The following is a 15,033-nucleotide window of genomic DNA, read 5'->3' on the forward strand; positions in this document are numbered from 1 at the left end:
GGAAATGTGTGTATGCTCGAGCGAAACAAAACATCGTGTAAGTATTACTTACGGTAGCGCACACTGTCACTTATGTTTGCACAGTGTGAGAGTACCGTTTGCAGACCTACGTGAAGTTGGGCTAGAATACGATTCCTCCTGAAGCCCAAACCACGAGGCATGCATGTGAATAAACGCAATAAGGCATTGCATATAGTGAGAAAATTGTTCGAGCTAGAATAACATCTCGATTGAGTTCAAATGCGGTTGTATTTCAAGCTCAATGAAACCTTTCTGTTGGATTTAACGACGCACGGAACAAGGAACGTTTATGTTTTACAGTAGGCCTAGTGCATACAAGCGAATCTACTTTGTTTAGAACTTTGGATTTTCTTTCGGATGTTATACTAATCTACGTTTGAGACTATCATCACTATTGTTATTGTGCCAGTTTGACTGTTAAGTGAGCACATTCATACATCACTCTGTATAAAACCCGCCAAAAATGTCATCTTGAGATTTACGTTACTTTGGGTTAGCTTGCGAGTTACCTCTTCAGATATTGGGAAATCGTTGCGAAATCGCTGCAAATTTTGTAAAAAAAAACTTGTAAACACGTGGTGAAGAAATCAAGAAACACTATGATATTCATTATCTATTTATGTCTTGAACATTACGCCGGAAAATAACAGTTATGCTGACACGAAATGCACGCACAGCTCCGTACTGAACAGTTCACAACAGAAAAGATCATCACAGTGACGTCATTCACTGACCTGAGGGCTGTTCAAGGTCGTTGCAGTGTTTGCAAATTCCTAAATTACGGAGGCGAAAAAACGATGTTTTAATTCCCTTTTTTATAGCTTTCCGGTGTGCAATTTGGAAAATTAAAAACATATGTTGCTTGGTAACATATAAACTACATTATATATGAAAATGAGAGATTTTTTTTCTGTCACTATCGTTCTACTTTAAATGCACTACGAATAAGTAATGAATATTCACGAGATGGGAACCACAAACAACAGGGCACATCATGGTGCATCTACCTACCCAGTATGACATTGACTCAACTTGTTGGTCTTGGGATATTGTGGTTACAAGCTTTTCACTGTGATATTACTCTAGCCATGCCGATTCATGAATAATAATTAGAATGGATTTCTTGATCATATGACCATGTACCCATCAAAAACTGCCATACCATACCAAGTACGAACTAAATCGGACATATGGTTGAAGAAATTTTGCCATTTTAAAATTTTACGTTAATCCCCACCAATTTATAAAGATGCAGATGGCAACCACAAAGAATTAGGCACATCTGCACATCATAGGGCATCTACCTATCAAGCATAACATTGTCTCAACTTGTGCTTCTTGAGATATCATGCTTACAAACTGGCCGTCACATACACACACGCATATGTACATATACACACACACACACGCCAGCATGATTGCAAAAATTACTGAGCCTTTGGCATTGTAACAAAATGAAACACAAGTGCTGTAATGTCCACCAAAGGTTTCACTAGAAACCTTATTATGCATTCCATTTTCATCAGCAAACCTATACCTAACTCCTTTACCTAACTTTTTTTAAGTTACAGGTAATACTTTTTTTAAGTTAGTACTTTTTAAGTTAATACCTAACTTCCTTTTTTTTACATACAGGTATTTGGTTTCCAAATCTTTCAACTTGATAGTTCAGTAGATTGTGATTTAACCTTGCCAAGAAAAAAGGAACAAGGAACAGACTATTAATGTCCACCAAAAGTTTCACTTAAAGCCTCATTATCATTCCATTTTAAACAGCAACAAATCTATCCCTAACTCTACACTCTTTTATTTTTGGTATTACTATGTAGTTAATAATCACACAACTATGACAGGGCCATTTTGCCAATATTTTGGCCCATTAGCAGAAACAAGCAAAATAACATTTAGACAGTACCACAATTGTATTTTGTTTTTGTCAACAACTAGTCAGTTCAAAATATTATGCTAGAGCACATTCAATTGACCTGTGATCTTGAAAAGAAAAAAACAATGTTAGGCTTAACACTGCACACTAATACTTGAGAGTCAGTATGGTCATGGATTAAATAGTTTAATGAGTAAAGCATTGTTAAGTGTCCTTTGAACAGCTCACTCTGACACTAAACAGTTGTTAGAGACAGAGAGGGAATGAGTCTGACATTATATAATGCCAATGTTTTGGATAAACAAAGGAGATTGTCTGAATTTGTCAATTCCCTGAAATATGTGAATGGGCCTATATTCTGGTGGAAAAGTACATAATCATTATTGTGTGATTTACTACACAGTGGAATAAAACAAGATTCTTTAGACCACTGTGATTGAATACATAATGAGGCTTTAATATGACACTAATATGAATGCTTATAAGTATACAAGCAAGTATATTAACCTTCCCTTGATATTTAATGCTCACTATCAATTTCTACATTCTGATTGAATTTTTATCAATGCAATGTTTTAACCACAATTTGTTCTAGTTCCATTTTAAGAACTGTAGCAATGTTGTTCATACAATTATCTTAACTTGAGTACATAAATTAAACAAGCTTGCATGGAGAAACCACGCCACTTAGTCCTAGTCTGCGTATTATTTAACATACACAAGAAATTTCTTTGGGTTAATGATGCTACTAAATGTTTCTGCTTTGAGTCACCTTGATTTCTTTTTTTTAACTTACAGTGTCTCAAATCAAAAGATATTTCAAATGCTAATTAATCCCTCAGAGCATGGAACTGCTCTCTATTACTGTTTTCTTCTCCCGTCCTGATCACTTACTCAGTACATGAGATGAATGTGACGATAATAATGTCAAAGTTGAAGGAATTTCTTGCCTATTAATGCAAGACTGAAATTTACGTATTTCCCCTCACAAGCCAGATAAAAATATTTAAAGCTCTTTAGGCAAGTTGCCTTTTAAAGCTTGTATCTAATCCATAACATAGAGACTGTCAGATGCAGCTGTAACATTTGAGACAGATCTCATTTAAAATGTATTACTATAAATTGCAAATATTTTGAAGATTGGTGATTGAGTCTTGTATGTTTTGCACTACCTCATCTGTGTAAAATGTGACAAAATAGCAACAAATTCATATATGTAAGATTGAGTTCCCTCTTATTTTTTAAATATTTTTTCTTTTGTTTTTTTTCTTATTATTATTTATGTTTTTTCTTGTTATTATTATTATTATTTTTTTGTGCTAATAATGAGAGCAGTATTGTCGCCATATATATCTCTTTAAACAATTTTTGGGGATTAATATTCGCAAGTGTAAACACTGACAGTTTGATGCAGATGACTAAGGCAACATTTGTCACTTGGTAGAGATTGGATGCTCTTCCAATCTGTGAGATTGTTAACGAGGGATTACACAACAGCTGAGGCTAGGGGCAGACAAGAAGAACTAGACACCTACAGGAGTGATGGAAAGCTGAGGCTTGGTGTGTTGGCAATTTGTGTGAGGTGTCATGTTAGTTTCAATAGGAGAACACAAAACAAAAACCAGAAAGAAGGAAACTTACACAAAGTCAAGGAATAGAAGCAAAGGTTTGAAAATTCCTTTGAAATTAACAACATTAACAGCTTAACTATGCCAATGAATTTTGCAATAAATTTGTCTGTGAATGGTAGCATTAGAATGAAGATAAATTGGGCATTGACCGTGAAGTAAGTCAGTTGCAGCACAGTGTGTTTTGTAAGCTAGGATAATTGGAGTGCATATATGTAAAGATGGAGACAGGTAACAGAGGATTGATGTACATTAAACATGTCACTGTTGCATATCAGAAAATATGTCCACTGTACATGTTTAATCAATGAAAGGCTTTGGAGTTCTTCCCTGAAGACTAAAGCTGCATTTTGCTTTAATTTGGATACTACTTGTGTCATTTATATAAAGCCATTAAATATTCCTGCATATTATTGAATAACATGCAGCTTTTCTTTAAGAAGGATTCTGAAGGATGAAAATCTCAAACTAGAATCGCAACGAAGGTGTTTCTGAATGGTAGATCCAGGAGGAAGAGGGTGGTGACTTTAGAGAGGGCCCTGGGGGTGGGGTGGGGGTGGGGGACACAGCTAGAATGTTACCAATTTCTAGGCATGGTAGATCAGAGTGTGCATGTATAGGAGACAAGTATCAGAGGATTGAAGTAAGCTGAAGACTTCTTTTTCAGAAGAGCATAGACATTGTCAGAGTGTGTTCAATGCTTTAACCAACCTTATCCAAATATTTGGAGTCTCCTGTGATGTCAGAGAGGTAAGAGAATTCCAGATGGAGGGAGCCAAACTCCGACAAGATGGAGCAACCGCCAGACGCCCATCCCCAGTTGCGACCAGTTCCGCTGAAAAAAGAACAAAGGAGCACATGTGATTGATGCCATGAATTTTTCAAAATATTCCTGGCATCATTGTATTGAACACAATACTATACCATGCAGATTTATCCATGCAGCAAAACCAATATTACAATTTGATTCTCAATTTCCCAACAGATTATATCATTGTTTTGGCAATAGTGATTGCAGATAAGAAACATAATTGATGTACAAATGAATCCTTAATGGAGTCTACTGGTGTTTTACTTGAATAATCCAGGAGTCAGTCTTTTAAGTTCTGTTGGAAATCTATGATCTTATATACTGTATTTTGCTAAAAACAATTTCTCCATTGACCCACAGGGCCACATGGCATGTCATGTTTGAATTCAGGTTCATTTTCTCAGTAATACACATTTTCCATCTAGCCAGCCCATACATCTCAACATGAATTTTTCTATTTTTTTAATATATATATTGGTTTTAAGTTAAATAAAAGCATGATAGAAATATTGATTTCTCAATTCCTTTCCACAATATCTCCTGGTTATGATTTAACTTTCATAAAATCCACTCACTTTAATTATAAACTGGTCCAACTTGATAAAAAAAATGTAAGTGAACTATCCCACCTCTTTGTTACATTATAAAACTGAAAAGATGGCAATCGCTACTTGTAATCTGATAATAACATTTTACACTGCAGGTCTACATGATTCTACATTCAGAGTACATTAAATCCTTGCTGCTTATTACCTCCACACTAAAGGTGAAAGATACCTTTCTTGTCTCTTAAATAATATCTACAGTACTGAGGACACTAACATACAGTATTTGGTATGATACAGTATGATACAGTATGATATAGTATGATACAGTGTGATACAGTATCATACAGTATCATACAGTATGATATGTGTGATACAGTCTGATACAGTACGATATATAGTATGATACAGTGTGATACAGTATGATACAGTATGATATATGATACAGTGTGATACAGTATGATACAATGTGAAACAGTGTGATACACTTGCCAAGACACACAATAAACTTACGTTCTAGCATTGATAAGGCCAAAGGGAATACCAGTTGGAGTATTGAAAGCCGGCATGAGTTTCTCAGCGATCTCTGCTGCTTTATTTTTAAACATCTGAAAAAGAAAAAGAAAATTGATGTTTCATACACAGTACAGTACATTACACAGTATAAATGCGCATGATCCAAAGATCAATATTCTGCAAGAAAAGGAAGTCTACGTTTTAAGGAAATTGAACGAGTCGTATTTAATATTCAGGGCAGAAAGTGTGCAGTTGAGAGATCAATGCCTACAGTAGCTCAAAATATTTCCTTCTACTTGTCTGTTACTGACAACATATGATCTGTTTTCACTTTTCAAAGTTCAAAAGTCAACTCTCCTAATGCATTTCTCGGGTAATGAATCAGCACAGGAGTCACTAAGCTCTCCATACTGTCATGCTAACTTAAATGTCAAGATCTGTGTGTATAAAATTGTTTCCTTGCAGGTTTTTCTAAAGCGTTGTAATTTAAACGAAATATCTGCTACTGTTTAAGTAGTAGTCTGTAATCTGCAGAGTGCTCCAACTGTGAGGAGACAGGTAAGCAAGGCGGGGCAAGAGCAGAATGCATACATACAATATAACCAGCTAATTAAATTAACCTCTATATATAGTAGTTGTCAACTGGCACAGTATTTAAATTATGTAGCGGTGCAAATCGATTCATTTTAATATCACACAGTACTTTACTGTAACCTGTTCTACAGTAAGTATGTTAGCCAGTATGGTAGCCAGTAAAGTTCTTGAAGAATTGGTTTGATATGTTCATGGTTCATACTTGGAGTAAGCAGCCCAGTAGCTGAGCACACGCTGCAACTTTTCGATCTGACTTGCCGGTAGTCCATAGAGAAGACTGTTACAGTAATCCAGGCATGATGACACAAAAGCATGTACAAGACACTCCGTGTATGTGCTGTCAAGATATCTACGTAGACGGCCAATTTTGTGAATAGCAAAAGAAGCTGCTTGGACGATTTTCCTCATGTGGTCCTTCATGTTTAGTGCCTTGTCTATCGTTACTCCAATTAACTCTGTTATTGTCACATGTTTTTAATTTCCATTAAATTACACAGAAGAAAGAGAGATTATTATCTAGTCTACAGTTTATTTTTTGATATTATTGATTCATCACTCCAAATCACTTGAATATAACACAATTACAATCAACATGGTGGACATTTACATTGAAGCTTAAAAACTCCCCAAACCTTAACCGGTTTGTGAATTAACGAGCGACGTACTCACCTCATATAACCTATGCATTACCGTATTAACCTCGCTCTAGCATCTGGCAATTTGTCTGTATGTGAGTGTGGCCATCTCCCTTCCGTAATTTCCAGGCCGCACTGGTGCGGCACCGGACGGAGAAGGGGGAGAGGACCGACCAAGGGGCGGAAACCCCGAGAATACAACCAAAAACATTCTCACCTGAAGAGGCCCTAGGTGGGCTGTGGTGGGTGACAGGTGGGTCCTGAGTGGGCCCGAAGTGGGTCGTCGGTGGGTGTAGGCGGGACCCCCATGACATCCCTCGAAAATTCCTGGGGGGAAAGGCCGTCACATGGTCATATCTGTGTGGCCAGTTCCCCTAGTATCCGAGGAGGGTATCTGACATGGTTGTATGGTTCCGTCCGCGAGGTCCCCCATAGTGGGGAGGCGGGTCGGGATGTTATATGAGGTGAGTACGTCGCTCGTTAATTCACAAACCGGTTAAGGTTTGGGGAATTCACAGCGCGTACTCCCTCACCTCATATAACCTATGCATTTGTGACACAGGAGCCTTGGCGGTGGGTCGAGGATCTCGCGGGCGGCGGGCCTAGGGCCGCTCGGGCAAAATCCCCTTCCGTGGCAGGGGTGTTTGTGAGATAACAGGCGACAAAGGAAGACGGGGTCTTCCAGGCCGCCGCCTTCATAATATCTTCCAGGGGAACCCCCCGGAACCACACCCTGGACGTGGCGTGGCCTCGGACCTCATGCGCCCGGACGGGTTCCCCAGGCTGGGTGTGGGCACGTATTAAGTCGGCCATCCACCGTGAAATGGTGTCCTTTGAGGCCGGGGTGTAAGGCGACCGCGGTAAAATGAAGAGCCTGTCCGAGGTACGTAGCTGTTTGGTCCTCTCTATGTACCACTTAAGGGCTCGGACAGGGCACCAGCGCTTGTCTTCCGCGATTGACGAGGCTTGTGACAGACTCGGTAGGAAGATCTCGTTCGGGGTAAAGGTTACTGATTGGTTCTTTGGGAGAAAGTGAGGGTCAGGTAGTAATCTGACTCCTCCTGGTTCAAACCTCGTGAACCCCCGTTGGAGGGTGAGCGTGTGGAGACAGCTTCTGCGCCTGGCAGAGGCGGCCGCGATCAGAAACAGAGTTTTGTGTGTTATTTTGTCCAATGGAGCATTGTGTAGCGCTCGTACGGAGAGCCCGCGAGGGTCGTCAGGACCTCGTGGAGGGCCCATGATGGGGCCAGGCGTCGCCTGGGAGGGCGTCTGTGGAACATGCCCCTTAAGACCTGGCGGAGGATCGGGTTGGTTCCTACTGAGGAGCCATCCGAGAATCCGCTGTGAACCGCTGCTATTGCGGAGCTGTAATTTCTAATTGTACTTATTTGCTTCCCTTCTCGGAAGAGTTCGAGTAGGAAGGCCGCCACCTGGTCTACTGAGGCCTCCACGGGATCAACAGCGTTGTCCCCGGCCCAAACATAGTATCGGTGCAGTCTAGAATCGTATGTTTTAACCGTGGACTGCCGGCGGGCATCCACTGCAATGTCCGCAACCTCCGGTGGAAACCCCGCTGTCTGGAGCGAGAGCCGGAGAGTTTCCACGCAGCTAGATGGAGGCTCTTGATGTCGGGGTGGGTTATTTGGCCGCTCCGTTGGGAGAGGAGCTTGGCGGCCGGTGGGAATTTGTATGGTAGGTCCACCAGCATCTCGATGATGAGTGGGAACCGTGCTTGATTGGGCCAGCAAGGTGCGATCAAAAGCATGTCCGCTTCCACGTCCTGAAGCATCGTGAGAACTCTGCGGAGTAATCCCAGTGGGGGAAAGGCGTACATGGAGAGGCCCGTCCATGAGACGACTAGGGCGTCGGTCTTCCAGGCCTGTGGGTCGTGGTATCTGGAGCAGAACGTCGGGAGTTTGGCGTTCTTGGCCGTCGCAAACATGTCGACGGACGGCCTGCCGAACAGGTGAAATATGTGGTCGGACCACGTTCGGGAGAGCTCCCATTCCCCATTGTCTAGATACCCCCTGGACAGTGCGTCTGCCAGTATATTGTCTTTCCCTGCTAGGTGGGACGCCCATAGGCCCATCCGAAGGGAGTCGCAGAGGACGAGCAGGTCCCATGTCCTGCGTAGGAGAGCCAGGGATCGAGTGCCCCCTTGACGGTTGATATACGCCACGGTCGTGGTGTTGTCTGACCGGACCGTGACAGTGTGGCCCGTTAGGTGGGTTGCCCAGTGACGTACGGCCCTCAGGACCGCTTCCGTCTCTAAAATATTGATATGGAGACCCCTCTCGGGCTCCGCCCTTTCGCCGGCAACTGTGTGTGTGCCCCATACCGCTCCCCAACCGCTGAGGGAGGCATCCGTCGTGATCGACGTTGTAGGGGCTGGGTTCCGGAAAGGTCGCCCTGCCGCGATCCTATCCGACTGTGCCCACCACGTAAGAAACGGGCCAAGCCCCGTTGGAAGTGGGATTGGCGTTGCCGCCGACGACCGATCCGGGGCATAGTGTTTGAGGAGGTGCCGCTGGAGCGGCCTCATTCTGAGTCTGCACAGGTCTAGAAGGTCTGTGAAGCTCGCCATCTTCCCCAACAGGCGCTGCCACGTGAGCGCTGGGGTATTCCGATTGCCTAGTATTTTTCTGGCCGTGGCCACTAGGCTCGCCGTTCTTTCGGCCGTCGGGTAGACCATGCCGCGGGCGAGGTCGAGACGGGCCCCTAAGTATATGATCGATTGAGTGGGCACGAGGTTGGATTTCTCGACATTGATTAACCACCCCAGTTTCGTCAGGAGGGAGACGGTGGCGTTTGTACTGGCGAGAGCCCCTTGTTGGGAGTTGCCGAGTACTAACCAATCGTCTAGGTAGGCGAACACCATTACCCCGTTTCGGCGGAAGTGAGCCAGGACCGCCCTTGTTACCCTGGTGAAAACCCTGGGTGCTGTGGAGAGGCCAAATGGTAGCGCTGTGAAGCGGTAATCTATGGCCTTGTACCTGAACGCGAGGAACCGCTGGTCCTCGAGTCGGATGGGGATATGTAGGTAGGAATCCTTTAGATCGACGGAGGATGCCCACATCCCTGGGCGCAGTAGGTGGAGGATTGATGTGAGAGTCTCCATCCTGAACCTCTCCGGTCGGATGAACCTCCTGTTGAGAGGTCTGAGGTTCAGGATGGGCCTCCAAGTCCCGTTCTTCTTCGGCGTGAGGAAGAACGAGGACCGGAAGAGGGGGCCGTCCGCGTTTGCGGTGGTGACCCGCGTAATGGCGCCTTTTTTGAGAAGACTGTTGATCTCGTCCTCGAGGGCGGCCCGCTTTTCCGGTATCTCGGGTACTGGCGTGGTTGCGAAGAGGCCATATTGGGGTGGGGTAGACGAGAACTCTTACCTCGTAGCCCCTTTTTACCACGTCCAGTACCCAGGCTCCTGGGTCGATCTCCTCCCAGTGAGCCCAAAAAAACTCTTAGTCGCCCCCCCACCTTGGCCTTGGGCGCTACGGTGGGGTGGGCATCCCTAGGGCCGTTTACCGCGCCCGCGGCTTCCGCGGTATTGCGGGCGGTATGGCCTATGTTCGGGCCGCGAAGGAGCGGATTGTTGCTGTGTTCGCGGGGCGCCCCGACTCTGACTGTAGCTGGATCTTGGTTGCTTAAAGCGGCTACCTTGTCGTGAGTCGTAGCGTGGGCGCGAGGATGAGGTCGGGCGGGACATGTGTTCGTCCGCCTCCCTCAGAGATTTCATTCTCTCTGCCTCCTCCCGGAGTTTCTCATCGAACTTGCCGCCGAAGAGGTCACTGCCCAGGATCGGTAAGTTGCGGAACCCATCCGCCGTGGATCTGGACGACCAATTCAGGGAGTTCAAAACCAGGTCCCGACGTGTCAAGGTGGCCTTAACCGAGACTCGGGCGAACTGGTCTAATACCATCCTGGAAACGGGTCCCAGGAGGGCAATGATGGCGGCGGTATCTTTGCGGGAGATACCCGATGCCTGGGCCAGTTGAAAAGATCTGTTCAATAGCTCGGCGAAAAGTAATAAGGCTGATGAGTACTTCATCCCTGCGCGGGAGGCCCTATCTACGTCGAACAGGGAGGATTCTAGGGTCTGTGCACCCTTCTCCCTGAACTTGTCCTTGCCGTCTAAGGCACCCGCCGACCGAAGTCTCTCCTTCACTTGAGGCGGGATTTGGGGTGGCGTGAAAAGACTTTCCCAGTCTTCGTCGCCCACGTGGAAAGTGCGATGGGCTGATCGCTGGAAGGCTGTCCAGCGTTTCGCCTGTGCCACCGCCTCGAACCGCTCTCTACATTCCACATCCACCGGGATGGAGGCTCGAGGCTTTTGGGCGGCCGCGTTCAATGTGAGTTTGGATGCCGGCCCCTCGTGGGCACGAGCATCCACCCTTTCCTCGAAACCGAGGACTCTGCGGAATACTGCCGTCGCCTTCTCAAAGGCTTCCGCTGAAATTTCTGTACCCCGTAAGGGTTCTTCATCCTCCGCCTCGGAATCTCCACTGAGGAGGTGGGCACTAGCTGCGATTGACAGCGCGTCATCAGTTCTGGAGGAGACGTCGTCCCCGGGATCTGCATGGGTCTCCTCAGGGGCGTGATCGTCCGTAACCGGTGCTGGCGGTGGCGCTGGTTATGGTGGAATTGACGGAGCCCCCTGTTGTTCCGGGTCCTGTTGACTCGGCTTTTGCAACAATTGTCCCAGGAGGTCTTTAACCTGGGAAAGGAGAGCCTGCCCCGAGTCTGGGGATTGTCTCCTCTTTCGTTTCTTGGCCGTGTCGCCCAGAAGAATGTCCGCTCAAGGACGAGGGCGACGAGCCAGACCTCGACCTGCGTCGAGGTCGCCGGTGTCTTTCCCGGCTCCTACTGCAGCTACGGCTGTGGGTACAGCTTCTGCTTCGGCTTTGGCGCCGTTCCGTACCCTCCGGGGAGAACCCCGAGAAATCTCTCCGGTTGCGGTCCCATGACCCTGGAGTGGAAGTAAATAAGTCCGCCACCGCTTGTCTTCGGGGGCTTCTGGACTCCACGTGGCCTGAAGTGGACGGACCCTCCTGGGGTCGCGGCCGTGGCTGAGCTGACGCCGCACGGGAATTAGCTCCATCTCGTATGGATACCCGTTCCTGAGGAGGGTTTGAGCCATCTCGTATGGCGCCCTCCGTTCCCCCATGTTTAGGGCTTATGCCATCTCGTATGGCCGCCTGGGGTTCCTTCGCCGGCGGCTTCTTTTTCCCCTGCTTTGAGGAAGCCGCCTTCTTTCTTTTCTCTGCGGCTTTATCCGCCAGCCAGGTACCGATCAAATCCCAGCGCTCCTGGGTCCAGTCCTGGCAAATGGAGCAGGTCTGCTTGCTCCCGCATGGGCGACACTTTGGGCATAAATCATGCTTGTCCCATGCTTTGAACGGACGGAACTGCTTACAAGAACGGCAGTTTTCCATCTTTTTTTTTTTTTTTTGAGAAATCTCCGAAAAAATTTTTCTTTTTTGAGAAATCTCCGAAAATTTCTTTTTTTTTTGAATAATCTCCGAGACTTGAAGCTGTGAAAACTAAATCAGAAACAGTTACTTTACTGTAGAATGAAAACGTACACGGCTGCTGTACGTGAACAGTAAGAAATTCGTATTTAAACCAGTACGAAAAATAAACAAGGCAGTTACTTTGCTGCAAAAGGAAAACGTACACGACTGCTGTACGAAAACAGTATGAAGAACTAAACAAAGCAGTTACTTAACTGCAAGTAAGCCCACGTACACGACTGCTGTACGTGAAAGTAAATAAACGCTAGGAGAACGCTACACTAAAGTGCGGGCCTAGCCACGCTACGTGAACCACGTTCACGAGGTAAACCAAAAAAACGTTCGAAAACCACGAAAGAAAAAACGTTTCAAAGACAAAAAGCAGTTCAAACGTGCAGGACGTTGAATAGATGAAAAAGAATTACAAAAACAACGATAATCTTTAGACGAAGTAATTGAAATCTTAGGATTTAGTGAGAGCAATAAGAGAGCGATACTTGCGTAAAGGCTGGCAATTACGGAAGGGAGATGGCCACACTCACATACAGACAAATTGCCAGATGCTAGAGCGAGGTTAATACGGTAATGCATAGGTTATATGAGGTGAGGGAGTACGCCCTGTGAATTATGGATGTCAAAAAAAAACAGAGAATGAATGGAAGCTGTAGAAGAACGGGACAGAAGAGATAATGGGCAGAAGAGGGGAAGGGGATAAAAGAGTAGGGAGAGAGAGGATAGCAGAGGAAGGGGTAGGCAGAAGAGGGGGAGGGGATCAAAGAGGATGGAGAGAGCATAGTAGAGGAATCTTGTGGAATCTTGCTGTAGACTTTGTTAGTAACCTTCGTTGGTTGAATTCATCCTTAAAGGTGTAGGCAGAAATGTCATTATGGTCAATTTAGAAGGAAGACATAGAGTGCGGTGACCCGTAGTGGAGGTCACCGGGGGCACAGGGCAAACTTATACCAGTTTTGGTCTTGGTAGACAGGAAAGTGCATTAGTGTAGTAGGAGACAGGGAAGAGGGGAGCGAAGGTCTTAATTATATTACGACTAATGCAGCATGATAACCATCAGAAATTTCACCCTGTCCAAGCAACTGGTAGGGTAGCATATTTGTAAGTTACAGTAGTGTAATTTGTGCCTTGAGGTCCATATTGCATTACAACAATTTGATTCTCTGGGGATTCAGAACAAACAACATACAGTAGACTGGTTGGAACTAAATTCCTGGAAACATTCCATTTATAAGTTACCATAAAGAGTCTTTCATGCTGATAACTTTCCAACAGATCACTCCTATCACTTTATAGTGTGATATGTAATACAAATTAATCATATCAACATATACTGTACAACAATACACTCGCTTACACTTCTGTGCGCTTCTCACTGCAGGGTAGCTAAATCCTGGTACTGTAGTACTACTACAGTATCATATATTGACAAAAGTAAATGTCACATTGGTTTTGATTTACAGAGTAAACATCGAGGCCTAAAGTCCACTGAAGACAGTACACTTCCCCTGATACCTTCATGCCTACTGTAAACTATAGACACCCTGTGGTGTGTAACTGCGTACTGGAATTATATAATTAGTCTGTTAATAACTGGTATTTACGCCAGTGTTGCAGAAAAAACTTCTGTTTCTGCTGTTTTACAGCTATAAGTAAAGTTACTGCTTAAGTGGTCCTATAAACAAAAATTCCATGATTGATAGTCTAAACTATAGCTCATATATGCTAATCATGTATTGATAGCCTAAAACAATAGCTAAAACTATAGCTTGTATGCTAATCATGTATTGATAGCCTTTAGCTCATATGCTTATCATGTATTGATAGCCTAAACTATAGCTTATGCTTATCATGTATTGATAGCCTAAACTATAGCTTATATGCTTATCATGTATTGATAGCCTAAACTACAGCTTATATGCTTATTATGTATTGATAGCCTAAACTAGCTTATGCTTATCATGTATTGATAGCCTAAACTATAGCTCATATGCTTATCATGTATTGATAGCCTAAACTATATATACATCTACTACCCTTTTCCACAATGCTGTAACATCTAGAACAACAATCAGCAATACTTTAAACCAGCTGGTATCAGTTTTATAGCCACATGTCAACAAGACCTACCTTCATAGGATAGAGGCATTAAAACCTATCCTTGGGTTGGTGATGTTGTTTTAATATTAACTCTAGATAGTACAGAGTAACTGTTTGCACAGTTAGTAACTGACCTGCCAGGTGAACGATACAATACTGTAGTCGGCACAACTACCATACGTTCCATATATCTGGAGAGGGGTAATAATGTTATTATTAATAGCTTAAAGGAATTGTCTGGTGGAAGATTTGAATACATTGTCCTTCTAGTTATTATTTTTCTCTTTCTAACCATGTGAAAATTGTCCCCATTTGACAACTTCTTCTTGTAGAAATCTGATTGTCAAATTCACCAGTTTCTCACCAAAAGCACCGTTTGTTCAAACGCATCAACTTGGTGATTGACAGAGTGCAGGCAAATAGGCAAAACGAGCAACTTGAAGTTAGCACATATTTCCTCAGCAAATACACTCTTGTGTGTCACACACAGGTGATTGCCTATTATATATTACATACATATCCCGAACGTATATACAGCCAACCTTTCCCAGTTGGTATACTTACATAGCGTTGCACAAAATACACTCGCACACTCAAACCACAGTTCATAAACTGTTCTTCGAAATTGCTGAAATAAAATTCACAGATCAACTTTATAGTAAAAGACAACTTGAAAGTATTCGGAACACTGACAGATGAAACTTGGCAGAATCGATGTCAGAGCCGAATGTAGAACTGAGAAGCTTAGGCTTCGCAGAACTGTCAGATTGTAAACGTTA

At 44.2% G+C, this 15,033-nt stretch overlaps 1 protein-coding gene across 1 annotated transcript in view; it reads right to left on the reverse strand.

Moving 5' to 3' along the window:
* The window catches only part of LOC139963232 (mannosyl-oligosaccharide 1,2-alpha-mannosidase IA-like), a 104,133-nt gene that overhangs the window by 52,895 nt on the left and 36,205 nt on the right, over positions 1-15,033 (reverse strand). Inside the window, exons 4-5 of the mRNA XM_071963836.1 lie at positions 5,404-5,498; positions 4,246-4,369 (exon numbers count right to left, since the gene is read on the reverse strand). Coding sequence (XP_071819937.1) covers positions 4,246-4,369; positions 5,404-5,498 — 219 coding nt within the window. The remainder of the gene's footprint in view (positions 1-4,245; positions 4,370-5,403; positions 5,499-15,033) is intronic.

The sequence above is a fragment of the Apostichopus japonicus genome, chromosome 21 (assembly GCF_037975245.1).
Source record: "Apostichopus japonicus isolate 1M-3 chromosome 21, ASM3797524v1, whole genome shotgun sequence".
Lineage (NCBI taxonomy): Eukaryota > Metazoa > Echinodermata > Holothuroidea > Aspidochirotida > Stichopodidae > Apostichopus > Apostichopus japonicus.